We start from the raw sequence: 16,988 nt of genomic DNA on the forward strand, positions 1-16,988 counted from the left end.
GTCAACAATTTATGCAATAAGCATACTTGGGTACAAATAAATCCTCAAGAAAAGGTGAAAGGCATGCTTGTACTTTCACCTTTAGATGGCACAAGATAAGTGAGGATAAGATGGCATGCCTCCTCACTTATCTTGTGCCATTTCCACTCACTTAAATCATCATTTTCCTAAGAAATGGATCAGTTGTGGAAGGTTCACATTCCTGGCCACCAAAATCCACATGATGTAGATTTTGGATGCAGTGAGCAATTTAAGGACAGCCCTGAAGAGAGAACTTAAAAGACTAATTCTCTCTCTCTTTCTCAAGAAGGCTATACTTGATTTCATCAGGTTCCATTCAAATTCATTAAAAGAATTAATAATGTAATTATAAATGAAAAATTAAAATATATCAGCATAGTAAGTACCTGTAATTCAGCACTAGAATCAAAAGAACTAGCAGATGGACGCCCTTCTAATGTTGAAAAGGCAACATTACCTCCAGTGAGTGGTGATATATCTGAATATTCTGCTGTACACAATGCTCTTGCTTCCTCATTTCGACGAGCATAATCTGTGTCTGGTAGGCCATATGTGTCACGACAAGTTGCACTGTATAAAAAAATGTATATACGAATGAATAAATAAATAAAATACTATATAAAATAAATATTTAAATAAGCAATAAATGCACCAAATTATTTTTCTCATAAACCATTAAAAAATACATTACAAAATTACATTAAAATGATAACCGAGAATTAGAATTGGTTGTTTTGGATTATTAATCTGGTAAGTATAATACCCATATGAAGTCATTACATAGAAATAAGTATGTCAGTTAATGACATACTCATGATATATATGATCATATATGATATATATGACATATATGATCCATAAATGGATCATATATGTTAAATAAAAAAAACATTGTGAAGAAGAATTTACAGGACTTGAAATTGAGTAGTTTACCCACGGCAGACATGCATCACCTTATGACCAAAAGAATAAATGAAAGTTTAAAATTTTAGATTTATTCTCATTTTAGATTTCAGATTTTACTCAGCAAATGGTGTGTATGATAACCAAAGCTCAAAATTGTCAGAAACTTGTTCAACATAATAAATTTATTAAAACTCTGTAAAGATAATGTAAAATAATTTCTCTTTTTCAGTATAAATGAAAAACAAAATTTTTTTAAAATTTTCAGTATGGCTATGCTGTGTAAATGCTAACACACAAGTATGCATAAATGAATATATTCTTTCATATGCACTGAGAAAAAGACAAAAAATGCACACTTACTGACACACACAAACACACAGTAAGAAATTTTAATTTATCCATGACGACATGAAACTTCTTTTATGTAATTAATGGAATACATAAAGTTTCTTTGTATTTAAATGATATCAGAATAATAGCTTAGTTTTTAACATTGACTACCAGAAGATGACAATACATTTAATGTAATACATTTAATTTAATTTCATTACATTAATGTAATGAAGTTATCTATCTGTCATCATCCTCTTGCCAGTCTTTTATTTTCCTAAAAGAGTTTTTGTTTTGTACATTAAATCAAATATCTTATTTCAATAAGATATCAAAACTATCTTTAAATTTAGAATCTTCATCAGTTTTAATATTATAAAAATGGAAATCCCAATCAACTTTATATTTAAAGCGTGAAATGTTGAAGCTTAAGTAGAATGATTTAGTCCAAAATTTGGTAATTAGCTCTAATAAAAATGCAAAACTTATGGTCAGGAATTGGGTAATAATTCTACAATCAATTTTAAAATCAAAGTAATTTATAACATCCAAGTTCTCTCATTTTATTTATTTTTCATTATTTATCTTTAACATTCTTAATTATTATTGCTAATTATTTTCCAGTAGTTTAGCAAATGAAAAGTTGTTAAATAATATTTTTACAAAAACAATATGGCATAAAATTCAAATAAAAAGAAATCTCCTTTTTCTTATAAAATAAAATGCAAACAAACATGTAGCATTGTAGAAAAAAATTAACAAATCAGAACAATTTGAAATTCATGTCAAAAATACAATACTATGTCTTAATACTGATTATACAGAAATAAATAAACTATTTGATAATTAATACTGAAAAAAAACAAATAACAGTAGACACAAAAAGGTCCATTGTAATTACAGTCAATCAATTAACATTAAAAAAAAATATAAAAATAGCTAATAGTTATTGACAAAAAAGATTGACTGGTATTTTGGACCTGTAATTACAGTTCACATAATTCAGGACAGATGATAGACAATGATACAACATTAAATAAAGCAAATTAAAATATTAAACTATTGTTACATTTTATTAGAACAAATTAACGTCACAGGCCTGTTTAATTGCACAAGAATGAACATCTTATTTCTTACTTCCTCAGTTAATATACTTGTATTTCAATAATAACTTCTAATAATCAGTCAGTTATTATAAACGAATGTTTATAACAATGATTTAAAATGCTAATTAATAATTTAAAATTAGGTTTATGATTTACTTATAATGATGTGAAGGTGTCACAAAATTAACTCACACTAAACAAATCAACTGTCTCTGTTGATTGCAAAGGAGGAATAAAAAATTAAAAGAAGACAATAAATATAAAGAGGAACAAAGTGTTAAAACCAAAGAAAAAATAAAATGATTAAGAGAAGATAACAAAATGATGATCATGATATTATCATGACAATGATATTGTAGTTGATCATCATTTTGTTATCTTCTCTTAATCATTTTGACTTAGGGAAAATACTGTCTGACAATATCAGAGGAGTAAAAAAAAGGAACTAAAAGTTAAGAATTTTTTACAATTTATTAAAGATCGAGCATGTATGCCTCAGTGGATATTGTTCTTGTGAGGGTCTATTATTCAGTCACTCTGTAGTTAACTTTAATGTAGATAAAAGTAAACAGAAATTAAACTAGAAAACCAAAAAATAATACGATTCTAAATTATAATTTTCAATTAATTTGAAATGTCTCACCAAATCTATTATATATACACATATGTAATAATGCCTATTAAACTACATATACACATTATTAAAAGTACACAAAATTTTATTGCAATGTTTTGTTTACAATCACGGGTTTAATAATCAATATATTTAAATTTAAAAAAAAAGTTTGAAAAAAGATTTAAAAAAAGAATAGGAGACGAAGTCTGATTCGAACCGATGTGCCTTCCCCTTGTAAGATCCAATATTTCATTAATTAAACGTTTTTTTGTCTATAAATCTGGAACCAATGAAAATAAATACCACTTCTGACAAATCGGTGAAAAGCTCTCAATGAGGGCTTATTACTGCACTTAAGAAAAAGTTCAAAATACAAATGTTTTTGGATTTTAGGCTTTTTGCACATTTTTGGTTCAGTGATTGCAATCAATAGGGGAGGTGCACAACTATATGTTTCAACAGTTCTAATACAAAATTTCAACATCCTATTTTAATCGTTTGAGTTATGCGAGATACGTACGTACGTACGTCTATACGTTACGTCAAAACTAGTCAAAATGGATATTTCTGTTGAAACCTGACAACCGAAAGCCAGAAATATTTAGAAAAACCTATATTTTGAAAAACCTATACCCGCTAGGTGGCGCCTGTGTCGAGATATATACGAAACATACAAAGAAATATACAAACACACTATATAAAAGACAATGTTCGTGTGTGTGTCCGATAGACTAATAAAATACTGGACCGATTTTCGCGCGGGAATGCACCAAGTAAATCATCAATTCACTATTAAATAAAGGCATAATAGGGACTGGTTCTGTTTGTAATCGTGACACAGCCGGAAATGGTTCAGTACTTAGTGCCGAAATATTGGAAGATTGTAGGATAAGCATTTTAAACTTACCTAACAAATCATTACGAAAATTAGCGAAAAAAAAGGAATCACTCTGTGTAGTATCTTTAAAGCTACCCGGCTATTTAACTTAAAGCTAAATCAAATTCATGTATCACATGAATTACAACCAGTTGATTATGCTGCTAGGCTCCACTATAGTCAATAATTTAATCAGTTTGTTTGGGAGAACATTAAAGTGTTGGATTATATTTTTTACATTTGAGGCTTGGTTTCATTTGAGTGGTTACGTTAATAGTCGGAATAATCACTACAGACTTCCAATAATCCTCACATCGCCCATTCACGTGTGGGGTGCAATTTTCAGGCGAAGAAATTTACATCCTTTTTAAGTTATAATAAAATTTTAAATCTAAATTTCATTATTGTACTATCTATTTTATTAGAAAAATAAAAAAAATTAAATTTCTTCAAAAGGAAAGTACGATTAACAACACAATTTAAATAAAATCATAATTTCATCCATAATACTTAGTACTGTATTGACACACCTTTGTGAAAACCAGTAATATTAGATCAACATTGCAACTTGCAAATAAGAGACTAGGCATTCAGCAATACTGATGTATTAATAATTGCCTACCTGTAAAATTGGAAGGGTATCCACGGACCATCTTTTGTAACTCTTTTATAAATTACGAAACTCTCTGGTCGTTGTGTGTGGAACATTAACCTTACATATGTTATATCGTACGCCTTTCCTAAAACAAAAACATAAATATTAGAGAACTAAATACGAGTATATGAAATGAAAAAAATTAATTTTATATTATGCTAAACACTTATATTATGCACTTATATTATTTTATATTATGCTAATGTTAACACAGAAATTTCTCACAGAAATTCGATTAAATTAAGATTTAAATTTATACTAAATAAGAACTTTTTTGTTCTGTTGTAGGATATATTAGCTAATACATTTCTTTCTTTCATTGGAAAAACATATATACAATAATTGAAAATATTTATTTTCTTAAAAAATATGTTTCCTAGGAAACCAATTAAATAACTAGAAAAAATAAAATAAAATAATCCTTTCATTTTGCCAGTCAAAGTGGAAACACTGTTAAGTTACTAGTAAATATATGGTTATATGAACAGTTGATTTATATTAGGTATTTATATTTTTAGTCTATTGTTGCCAAGTGAGACGTAAACAAACTTTTCGTGAAACGTGTTTTTGTTTTGCGTTACAACAATGAGTGATACTATTCGTGTTAAACTTGGTGAGAATGCTACTGAAACTTTTTTAAAATTGAAAAGGGCGGTTGGAGATGACGCTTTTTTACAAACTCAAGTTTTTAGGTGGTTTAAAGCATTTTCAGATGGCAGGGAATCAGTTGCAGACGATCCACGCTCTGCAAGACCGTTAACATCAAAATGTGACGACAATGTTGAGCGAATCAGAGACTTGAGACGGTACTACCAGCGATTAACTGTCAGAATGACTTCAGAATAATTAAATATGGTTCAAATTCAATAGTTTGTGCAAAATTTATTCCAAAAAACCTCACCGTTGAACAGAAAAACAACAGAGTGGAAGTGTCCACAATCTTCTAGAACGAATAGAAACTGATCCTGATTTTCTAAAAAGGTTTTATTACTGGTTATGAATCAGATATTTGAGTACGATCCAGAAACAAAACGTCAGAGCAAGGAGTGGCACACTTCAAACTCACCACGTCCTAAAAAAGCAAAAATGAGCCAATTAAAAATCAAAACCATGCTAATTTGTTCCTTCAATAGTAATGGCATTGTCCATAAGGAGATTTTGCCTACAGGACAGAATGTAAATCAATATGTTTACCGAGAAATTCTTGAAAAAGAGTTGCTCGCGTGAGACCAGCCATCAAACACAACTCTGCTGCATCATGACAATGCACTTTGTCATACTCTATTCTCAATAATGAGTTTTTGGCAAAGAAAAACATTCCTGTAGTTCTTCAACCACCTTATTCACCTGACTTGAGTGTCTGCGACTTTTTTCTGTTCTTGACTTTAAAAACATCTCAAAGAACACCATTTTGGAACAGTTGAAAACATAAAAAAAAGTAACCGACCATCTAAAGGACATTTCGGTTTCTGAGTTCCAACACTGCTATGAAGAGTGGGAAAAACGTTTGAAGCGTTGCGTGGGTTCCCAAGGGAACTATTTTGAAGGTGATAGAGTCCATGTAATGGATTGTAAATAAAAAGGTTTAATGAACAGTCTCAATATTTTATTTACAGACCTCGTTTTGTTTCCTCATATTTTATAATCTTCTGGAAAGTCGAATATAGTATAAACGTATCGAATTCTTAAGCTTTTACAAAGATTTTTCTTTTATAAAATTTAAAATCTTGCTTGCTACTTTATCAAACTAATTTACAACAGTTTAAATCAAAATGTCGGCTCATAATTCCTCCATTCTGCGTAGAGCATGTCGCAACTATCGTTCCAGCGACATTTCCAGTATCCTTGATGTAGAAGCTCTATCACGCTCCTGGTACAGGAGAAGCTCTCTTTCCTCCAACGTTTCCTTCGTTCTTGACGTAGAAGCATTGGTGCGCTCCTGCTCTAGACGAAGCTCCCGTTGATCAGATGTTTCCGACGGACGATCTTTCTTTTTTTTGGCATTTCGATAGGTTTGAAGGTACGGAGTCAAAAGTTTCAATGTAAAAATTTCTGAAATCATTAATTTTCCAGTGCCCTTTTTACAACATAATTATTTTCCCAATATTATTATTTTTTTATAATTTATCTCAAATTTTCCTACTATTCGAAAATAATTCTTTCAATAATCATACATTACCATAGTAACAACTATATTTTTTTTGTTATGTTTATGTAAACTTAATCACAAAAAATGAAAAGGCTGGTGGTGGTAGGGGTAGTTTTTTCAGAATGAAGTGTTAATTTTCCTCTTGTTTGGGACTGTTAGTGTGAAAAATTTCATCACAATAAAACTGTAATCTGTATAAAAGACAAACGGACACTAACATTCTTCTTTATATACAGAGCGTTTGGAAAGTCGTCGGCAGTAAGTTTTAGAATTATATGGTGTATTCTGTTCTTTCGGCGTTAGGTTTGTTTGCCCTGTGGATTCGTTAGGCGTTGCTCACTAATAAACCAAAACGCCAATTGAGTTGTGATTGAACATGCTTTGTTTCGTTTCGTTTATCGGAATCAATAGTTGTGAGAAACGTAATGTTTCCCTTAGGTAGAGGAAGGCATTTTTCTCGTTGAACACGTCTTTCGTGAAAATAACAAAACTATTGGTTTAGTGAAACACAAGTTTTCTGAAAAGTTTCCAAATACTTCTGTTCCTGACCGCAATGCAGTACGAATTTTTAACGAAAAATTTCCAGCAATAGACTATGTTTTAGACACTGATCGAAATGGAACACCACCTAAACTAAATTAACAGAAGTCGCTCGATTCTTCAGATACTATGGCAAGTCAATGTGTAAGCTGTACGAAAAAACTGAAACTTTTCCCCCTACAAAGTAATATGTGTTTAAGAATTGAAACCTACAGATCATGAAAAAGGACTATATTATTGTCAACATTTTAAACGTTTTATTGACCAAAACTCCGAAGGTATCCCAGAAATTACGTTTTTCTCAATTAACCCCCGTGAATTACACGTTTAAAGCGAAAAAAATGAGTCGATATGAATAGAATGCAAATTGTGAGTCCAAAATACAGTTAATAGTGATCGTCACACTTCATTAGTCAGTTAACAGAAGTGGAAGTCAATCACGGTTGGTTCCTAACAAGATGGCATCGTACAAGTCAATGACGTTTTTACGAAATGTCTTTGGTGAACGAATCATTTCGAGAAGTTTGTAGCCACAGAAAATGAAACCAAACGAAAAATCATTTTTCATAGTTTTCCGTTGTCTACTAAAAGAAATTTCAAAAAAAAAACCATTGAATTATATTCAGAAGGCTAATAAATTCAAAATGCCATTTTAAACACTCGAAAGATGCGGGAAATAATTTAACTTTGAAAAAGAAAAAGAACTTATTGATCTTAAAAAATCGATGTAATTCTTCCAGTTTATAACTAATTTTCAACGATTTAATCGTTCAATATTTTTTGAATATGTGCAGACTAGAAAAAATGTGAAACTGCATAAAGCAGTTAACTGGCTAAAGCGGAAAAAATTCTTACTTGCCTACAAAGGAAAATATAATTTGGTAAAATCAAAGTTGTAAATGATAGTAAATTAATTATATGAAAGAAAAATCTGATTAAAATAAACAAGAATTTTTAATGTAAAATTTATTCATATAATTTATTATATGAATATATATTTTGCAATATTTAATCAAATTACTATAAAGAAAAAAAAACAATTTTTTTTAGAGTATGTTATTAACCAGTTTTTTCCAGACACAGATAAATGTGGTAAACCGTTATTGATTATTTACTTAACTATTTGCAAACTAAAGGCTGTTATATACTATTTATCAACGTTTAGAAAGCTCAGTTGGCGTATAGGATAGGAATGGATTCCTGCTCCAGGAAGTGGGTTCTTCCAACTCGATCATGTTGCGGTGCACTACACTCTCCAGTGTGATGTCCAGCAAAAACTAGTGAAGATAAATTGATGTAACATGTACTGCTATAAGTGCACACTGAGAAATAAATTTTTGAAATTCCGAGTTTAAAGGGCTTAAACTGGAATAAAATTGAAATTTACTTTTTTTTTTTTTGTTAATTTTTCGGTAACAAATGGAGATATTAACTTGATTTTTGATGTGTGTAATCTACAAGTAAACATCTAAAAACCAAATTTCTAGATTTTTTGGAGTTGAAAGAGGTGAAGAAAAGCAAAAGAAATTTCGAAAATGATTACAAATTTTCCCAATTTCCGACTATACTAAACGAGATATTCATTAGATTTAGGCTTGCAAATATTCTCCAGATAACTATCTAAAAACCATTTTCGGTTTTTTAAATTTCGATTGTTTAATGGGTGTGACGGTGTACGTGTCGTACACCGTCGCATCCCATGAGCCGCCGGCACGGCCGCTCAACGAATACAGACACTGCCACTGTTACTGTATGTGTGACGTGACTGGCTGCACCTGACCGGTTACCTGACTATAAAACATAAAATAAAAAAAAACTTAACCGTTACGAAAAACGCAACAAGTAATCACATAGCGCGGGCGAAACCGCGACGGGGATGCTAGTGTGTATATATATATATATATATATATATATATATATATATATATATATATGTATATATATGGCGGTCAGGCCTCACTTCACTCGGCCATTCCGTATAGAGAGGGGGCTCCGTGTCCTGGATCCCCACTGTGTTCATTGTCTCATACTTGTGAGAATAATACGAGTACTGATAAATAACAGTTAAAACCCAATCAATTTAAAAGCTATCAGTGTATTGTAATTTCTTCAGAGCAACAGTTTGATCAGTATAAAACAACTAATTGGTTTTTAGATTTCTCATCGCGGCATCGCTCGCGTAATATATATCAGAATTATAAACATAAATTACCATCACAATATTACCGATAATACCGAATATCATAAAGATTGATTCAATAACGGTAGCATAAAACAGCAAAAATGTAAAAAAACAATTTGTTTTACTACCCCTTAGAATAATTAAATTCAAAAAACCCAAAAATTGATCTACTGAATATCTATCTCGTTTAGTATAGTCCGGAAATGTGTAAAATTAGTAATAATTGTTCGAAATTTGTTTATCTTTCTTCATTTTTCAAGGTCGAATTTCCAAAAATCTATAAATTGGGATTTTAGTTATTCACATCAAGACCCAAAATTCAAGTTGTTATATTCATTTGTTACCGAAAAATAAAAATAAAAATTGTTTTAAAACCCTATTCTAACCCTTTAAACTCGAAATTTTCAAAAATAAAAAAAATTGGTTTTTTAGATATTCACATGAAGATTAAGCCTACCAAAATTCAAGTTGGTACCTTCATTTGTTAAAATATTAAAAAATCCTTTCTTATTTTGCACTTACACCGTAAGAAGGCCGTATATAAAAATTTACATCAACTTATGTTGAGTAGTTTTTACTGGGTGCTGATTATGAATCTCTCACGACATGTTCTTCTATAAATTTACTAGCGGACCGGTCACCGCTTCGCCCGCGCTATATGGGTTTCCCGTCGCGGTCACAGGATGTTTAGCCGGTCAGGGTTCGCTTCACTCGCCCTTCCCATTTAGCCAGCGGGCTCTGTTCCCTGGACCCCCATGTATTAATTAAACTCATGCCTGTGAGAATAATAAATAAAAATTAAACTATCAGTGTATTAAGTAATTTCTTCACAACAGTTTGGTCAGTACAAGCCTTAAACTTTGAGTGATCTAAGAATGTAGGTTTCAAAACAGTCGGCCTCCATCTTAAAAATATTAGTGATAACTGGTTACCCGTACTTCGTATTGATAAAAATGTATTTTTTACTCTAACAATGGCTGTGTTAGTTGAACTGCCGCGCCGTACACTTTTACACCCCTTAAAAAATCGAAATTCAAAAAAACCCGAATATGGTGTTTAGATGTTTATCTGAAGAATATTGCAAGCCCAAATCTATTAAATATCTTGTTTAGTATAGCTGGAGTTGGAGAAAATTTGCAAGCCTTTTTCAAATTTTGTTACTTTTCTTCGCCCCTTTCAAGGTTGAATTTCGAAAAATCTAGAAAGTGGTTTTCAGATATTTAAAACAGAATTACATATACCAAAAATCAAGTTGATATCTTCATTTCCTGCTGAAAAGTTAAAAAAAAAGAAGATTTGATGTGGACACCACACTCCTTCCTTGTACGCCTATTAAATTACGTATACAAATTTTTATAAAATGAAAAGTGCATTAAAGTAATATATATATAATATTATTATTATTATATATAATATAATAATATTAGTAATATATATAATTATTATTTATTTTAAACTTTTTTTTTCAGAGATTAATAATTATTAGATTAATAAATCAATATATTTAAATTAAAAAAAAGGAGATGAAGTCGGATTCAAACCGACGTGCCTTCCCCTTGTATGATCCAAATATTTCATTAATTAAATTTTTATTTGGCTATAACTTTGGAACCAATGAAAATAAGTACTATTTATGATATATCGTTGAAAATCTCTCAATGAGGGCTTATTACTGCAGTTAAGTAAAAGCCCAAAATCCAAATTTTTTGAGATTTTCGGTTTTTTGGATACTTGGTTCAGTCGATTACAGTCAAAAGGGGAGGTGTACAATTAGATGTTACAACAGTCTTAAATCCAAAATTTCAACATTCTAACATTCTACGGCTAATCGTTTTTGAGTTATGCGAGATACGTACGTATGTACAAACGTTACGCCGAAACAAGTAAAAATGGATTCAGGGATGGTCAAAATTGATATTTCCGTTGAAATCTGAAAACCGAAATTTTTCGCTATTCATTGTCGAAAAATTAAAATCCATTTTAACCCTCTACTCTCGGAATTTCAAAAGATCTAGAAATTCGATTTTAGATATTTACATGAAAATTACTTATAACAAAAATCAAGTCGATATCTTCAATTGTTACTGAGAAATTAAAAACATAATAAATTGCATTGTTACTCCATTTTAATCCTTTAAACTCGTAATTTCAGAAATTCCTTTCTTTGTGTGTACTTACACCGTAAGAAGAACATTTCAGCAATTTATATTCAGTAGTTTTTATTGGGCGTTGATAAATCAATCAGTCATTCATGTTCTTTTATATATATATATATATATATATATATATATATATATATATAGAGAGAGAGAGAGAGAGAGGGAGAGAGTATTCTTTATCTATACATTAATATTTATGGCTTTATTAAATAAAATCTTACACTGCATCTAAAATATATAATACAATATTTAAAAAAAAATTGAATCAAGCTTACAATTTCAATACAGGTTTTGATTTTTAGTTTTTAAACATATTCTAATGATATAATAAATAAAAAAAAAAAAAAATTAGTATTAAACAAAAAATTTTAACAAATTTTATTTTGAAATAAAATATAAGGTGTAGATACGTTAATATGGCTAGCTAAGTACATAAAAGTAATATATTAGTACATTACCGCTAATTACGTAAAAATAATCTGTTAAAAAACACCATGCTCATCGTCTAAAAGAACCCAGATTGAACAACAAGAATTATCATCTATTCGTATTGTGGAGAAAAAAATAAAATTGCTATAAATATTATAAGAGAACAAACACGTAGAAGAATGCAGGGAACGGAAATTAACAATTCAAGTGTAAAGATATATTTATACAGAACTACAATTAACCGGAAAATAATAGTAAAAAAAACCTCAAAAAGGATATAAAAAACAATACAATGTGATGGTAAATCGACAATTACGTACTTTAGCGGTAAACGAAACACAATTATACAGCATTAAGATAATCCAACATAACATTATTCGAAGCCGGATTGTTAATTACTTGAAAAACCGTACACAGCAAACAACACACGCTTAGTAAAAGTCGTGTATCTAACTTAAGATATACAGTAAATACGAAACAGTAAAACGCAATTTCACGTACTAAAATGATCGTTCAGCTATATACTCGTATAATATAACACAACTACAATAATTGTAAAATAATAATAGTAGTAATAATAAATAATATTTTATAAGTACTTTATTACGTGTGAATGACTTTATAACTTGATGAAATATCAACCACAATTTGTAATGTTTATTATCGTTACTTCATGTCATAAATTTTCGTAAATTCTCAATTTAACATTAAATAAGATATAAGTTGTTTGTTGTAATTATTATCTTGTATTTGATAATTAATTGACGTAATTACACGGTAATAATAGGAATAATCTTGTAATTTTCAAGGTTGGATTCCTACAAAGTCTACAAAAATATTCATTTTTTCTGTCTCATTAACTCCAAATTGACAAAATATTCTATGTAAACTTATATAAAAAAAACATTTCGACGCTGCAACTTATATACTACAAATAAAAAATTAGATTACATAATTCCAAAAAATTAAATAATTTTCTGTTATTTCTTTCAATAAATTCTTCGTCAAAAATAATGTAAAACTAACAGAAGGTAGGTAATTCACTGAGACTTTAAAAAATATATATAATTAAAAATAAATTTTTAATATTTACTCTTACGAGTATGTAAGAGTGAAATAATAATGATACAAAAAAACCTAAAAAATTCCAAAAAATAAATACTTTTTAACTTTTTTTAGCCCCTCCACCAACAATATTGCTATCAATTATTTTTTTTTTTTTGACTACTTAAAACTACTATTATACTTAGAAAGACATAAAAGAATCAGTTAAAAAATACGCAATAAATAAAATTATCACTTTTTTCATTTTTTGGGGAAGGGGAAATTTTGGAACAAAACTTTTTAAAGAATGCTAAGATAATCATGCACGCATGTACTGAGCTCAAAATACAGTGAAGTTATGTTTGCAAAATTTTGTGATAACTGACTTCAAAAAAAGTATCGACCCTCCTGGAGATACTGACTTCAAAATGTTACCAAAAAATTGCCTCTTGACAAAATTTCATCAAATTTGGTTTATCCAGTCAAAAGTTGTTAAACTTCAAATACGACAACACACGTATATACGTATTTACAAACATTACTCCCACTTTTTTTTAGAATCCTTGTTCAAGAAACGTCACAAAAGCAAAAAAAAAAACCATCCCTTATTTTTTGGCTGATTACCATAATTTCCAATTTCCTTCTTACAGTATTGCTCTCGAGCTATGATTCCGGGAAAGTAAAAAAAATTTCGACACTACAACTTATATACAGCCAATATAAAATTAAACTACACGATTCAAAAAAAGGACAATAACATATTTTAAATTTAGTTTTCATAAGTACCACAGAAATCTACCTACCTATATACAAAAACTTATATAATAATTATTTTTATTGTACCTTTTCAACAAATACTCTGTCAAGAATTAATATAAAATTAAGCCAAAGGTTCATTATCTTAGTTATTATCCACGTTTTCATTTAATTTTTCGAATCTTTATAATTTTCAAGAAACGTCAGAGAAAATGGAGATTCATTAAGACTTGAAAAAAATAATGTTTTAATAAGCATCGCTGTTTTTAAATTGAGTTCATCATTTCTTAGTTTAGCGTATTCAGAGTTATATATATATATATATATATATATATATATATCACTATTATTTTGTAACCTATATACGAGTATATTAAAAAAAAAAGCCGATAACAAAGCTTTTACAATTTCCTGGCATTGGTAAGGAATTTTGTTTTTATATCCAGTATTACGTTGTGATGAAATTGTGCTTCTTGTATGATTACGATAAGACAAAGCAAAACCAAACAAGCTAAAAAAATTTTTAAAAATTCAAAAAGTCCATATTTTAAAAATTTGATTGGCTCCCCCACCTCCAATATTGTCTTCAAAAAATATATATATATTTTTTTTGGGGGGGGGGGGAGTTAATTACACCACTATTATGCCTAGGATGGCATAAAGTAATTTGGATAAAAAACATGAAATAAATAACGACAGTTTTTTTTTAAAGATTTTTGGGGAGGAGAAATTTGGGTTAATTTTAAGTGGTAGAGATAAGCATGCATGAGTCCCTGTGCTAAATTTTATCAAAATATCGGTTTACCCACTTCCTGGGGATGAAACATCGAGAAATGCAAAATCCTGTACCCAGTTTTTTGACTGATTGCTATGTAATTCTTCTGAGGGTAATTCTTCTTTCTTCTACTTTTCAGTCACTCTGTAGTTAACCTTAATGTAGATAAAATTAAACAAATATTCCAGAATAATTAAATAAAATTAAACTACAAAATACAAAAATAGTACGATTCTAAATTATAATTTTCAATTATTATTAAATAATTAGATGTTTCACCAAATCTATTACATATATACATATGTAATAATGCCTATTAAATTACACACACACATTTTTAAAAGTCCATCAAATTTTATTTCACTAACTTCTGATTTTTTCATTTTTTTTTTTTTTTTGATGTTATTGAATTATTAGTTATTGTAAATTTTTTTTACAATCACAGGTTAATAATTAGTAATAAATCAGTATATTTAAATTAAAGAAAAAAGTTAATAAAAAAAGGAGATGAAGACTGATTCAAACCGATATGCCTTCTCTTGCAAGATCCAAATATTTCATTAATTAAAATTTTATCTGGCTGTAACTCTGGAACCAATAAAAATACATACCACTTATGATACATCGTTAAAAAGCTTTCAATGAGGGCTTTTACTGCAGTTAAGAAAAAGTTCAAAATCCTTTTTTTTGGGGATGTTCGGCATTTTGGACACTTGATTCAGTCGATTTCAGTCAAAAGGGGAGTGCACAACCAGATGTTACAGCAATCCTAAATCCAAAATTTTAACATACTACGGCTAATCGTTTTTGAGTTATGCGAGATACGAACACACGTATGTACGAACAGACGTCACACCGAAACTCGTCAAAATGGATTCAGGGATTGTCAAAATGGACATTTCCGTTGAAATCTAAAAACCGAAATTTTTCGCTATTACAATACTTCCTTTAGTTTGTACAATTGAAGATAAAATTATCCCGAAGTGGGGGAACTAAGAAAATTCATAATTGTAGAGAAAAGAGGAAGATAAAAAATAAAAATTAGTCGTGGACTTATGATGAAGAAGATGATAAAGAGAACTGAAATAAACAAACTAAAAACGTTAATAAGGTAATTCATGGCCTGATGTAATTTTTAGAATTACTATAAATGTAGCCTATATTAATTATTTTTACTTTACAGTAACTCATTTAAATAACTTTGTTGATAAACTTTTCGCGATCACAATACTTCCTTTACTTCGAACTATTATTCTATAAATTCTTAATTTTAAATATGTGTCTAACTTCTCGTATAGTATATAGGAGATAGCAGAGGCCCACGTTGAGGAAGAGAATTTTATAGTGGGGTATTTCTCATGTTTCTCCTACGTTCTATTTGCCAAAAACTATCGATTAATCTACACTTTTGCATATAAGAAATGATCACTGTTTTCTAAAAATTCAAAGCTAAATTTCTGAAAAATCGATTGCCTAATTTTTAATATATTAGTCGATAGATAAATATAAAAAATAAATTTGTCTTTTTTTTACCATAATCACTCATTTTTAAATTATTGAAAGAAAAAAAAATCAATTTTTTAACGATTTAAAAATAAATTTTAAATTCAGGCTATATATATTTTCAAATCTTTCTCAGTAAGAGTTGATTTCTATGATTTTATTTTTTAAGTAATTCTTTTTCAGATAATAGCAAAGGAAGATTTTCTAACGTAAAATTACATCTATAAACGGAAAATTTACAGCAATTTTCAAATTTTATTCTAATAATTGATTTATATTTTTTAAGGAATATTTTTTCTCAAAGTTAGATTACTTAAAAAATAAATAATTATATAATTTTCTTATGAAACATAAACAGATAAGCCTACTGTTTGCATACGATTTTCACATAATTACAGAGAAAACATTTTTAATTATAAATTACTTTACTTCATCAGCTAACATTTTTTTAATACCTCAGATCAGACTTATAATTATGCATTTTCTGAGCTTAACTTTTTTATGAAATTACAATTTTGGAAATCAAGTATAATAATATTACCTATGGTAAGTGAATAGAAGAAATAAGTTAATAGAATTTAATTTTTTATTGACAGAAATTAATTTAAAAATGTAGACAAAACGACTTCTTTTAAGCACTCAAGTTCATGTAATTAAGAATAATTAATTTCACTTATTTTAAAATGTAGCAGACAGTTTTTTTAACTTGCAACTTTAATAAGAAGAGTTTTAATTAATTTTTAGCCGGAAGCTACTGAAAGTTAATTTTCTTTAAAACAGCTTTATTTATATTACCATTATTAAGTGTAACAATAATTGTTAATTTTATTAAACGAACAACATCTTATTAATTCATTAAAAAAGATTCTTTGACTGGTTTTGAATTAATGGTTGGTATTTACCCTAAGAAAATTAATAATGGTTTGCTAAGTTTAATGGA

General features: G+C 28.8%; 1 protein-coding gene across 1 annotated transcript in view; it reads right to left on the reverse strand.

Moving 5' to 3' along the window:
• LanB2 (laminin subunit gamma-1) overlaps window positions 1-16,988 on the reverse strand; it is a 771,247-nt gene that overhangs the window by 404,493 nt on the left and 349,766 nt on the right. Inside the window, exons 3-4 of the mRNA XM_075373886.1 lie at window positions 4,479-4,596; window positions 408-591 (exon numbers count right to left, since the gene is read on the reverse strand). Of these exons, the coding sequence (XP_075230001.1) occupies window positions 408-591; window positions 4,479-4,596 (302 nt within the window). The remainder of the gene's footprint in view (window positions 1-407; window positions 592-4,478; window positions 4,597-16,988) is intronic.

This window comes from Lycorma delicatula, chromosome 8, assembly GCF_047948215.1.
Source record: "Lycorma delicatula isolate Av1 chromosome 8, ASM4794821v1, whole genome shotgun sequence".
In the NCBI taxonomy this organism is placed as follows: Eukaryota; Metazoa; Arthropoda; class Insecta; order Hemiptera; family Fulgoridae; genus Lycorma; species Lycorma delicatula.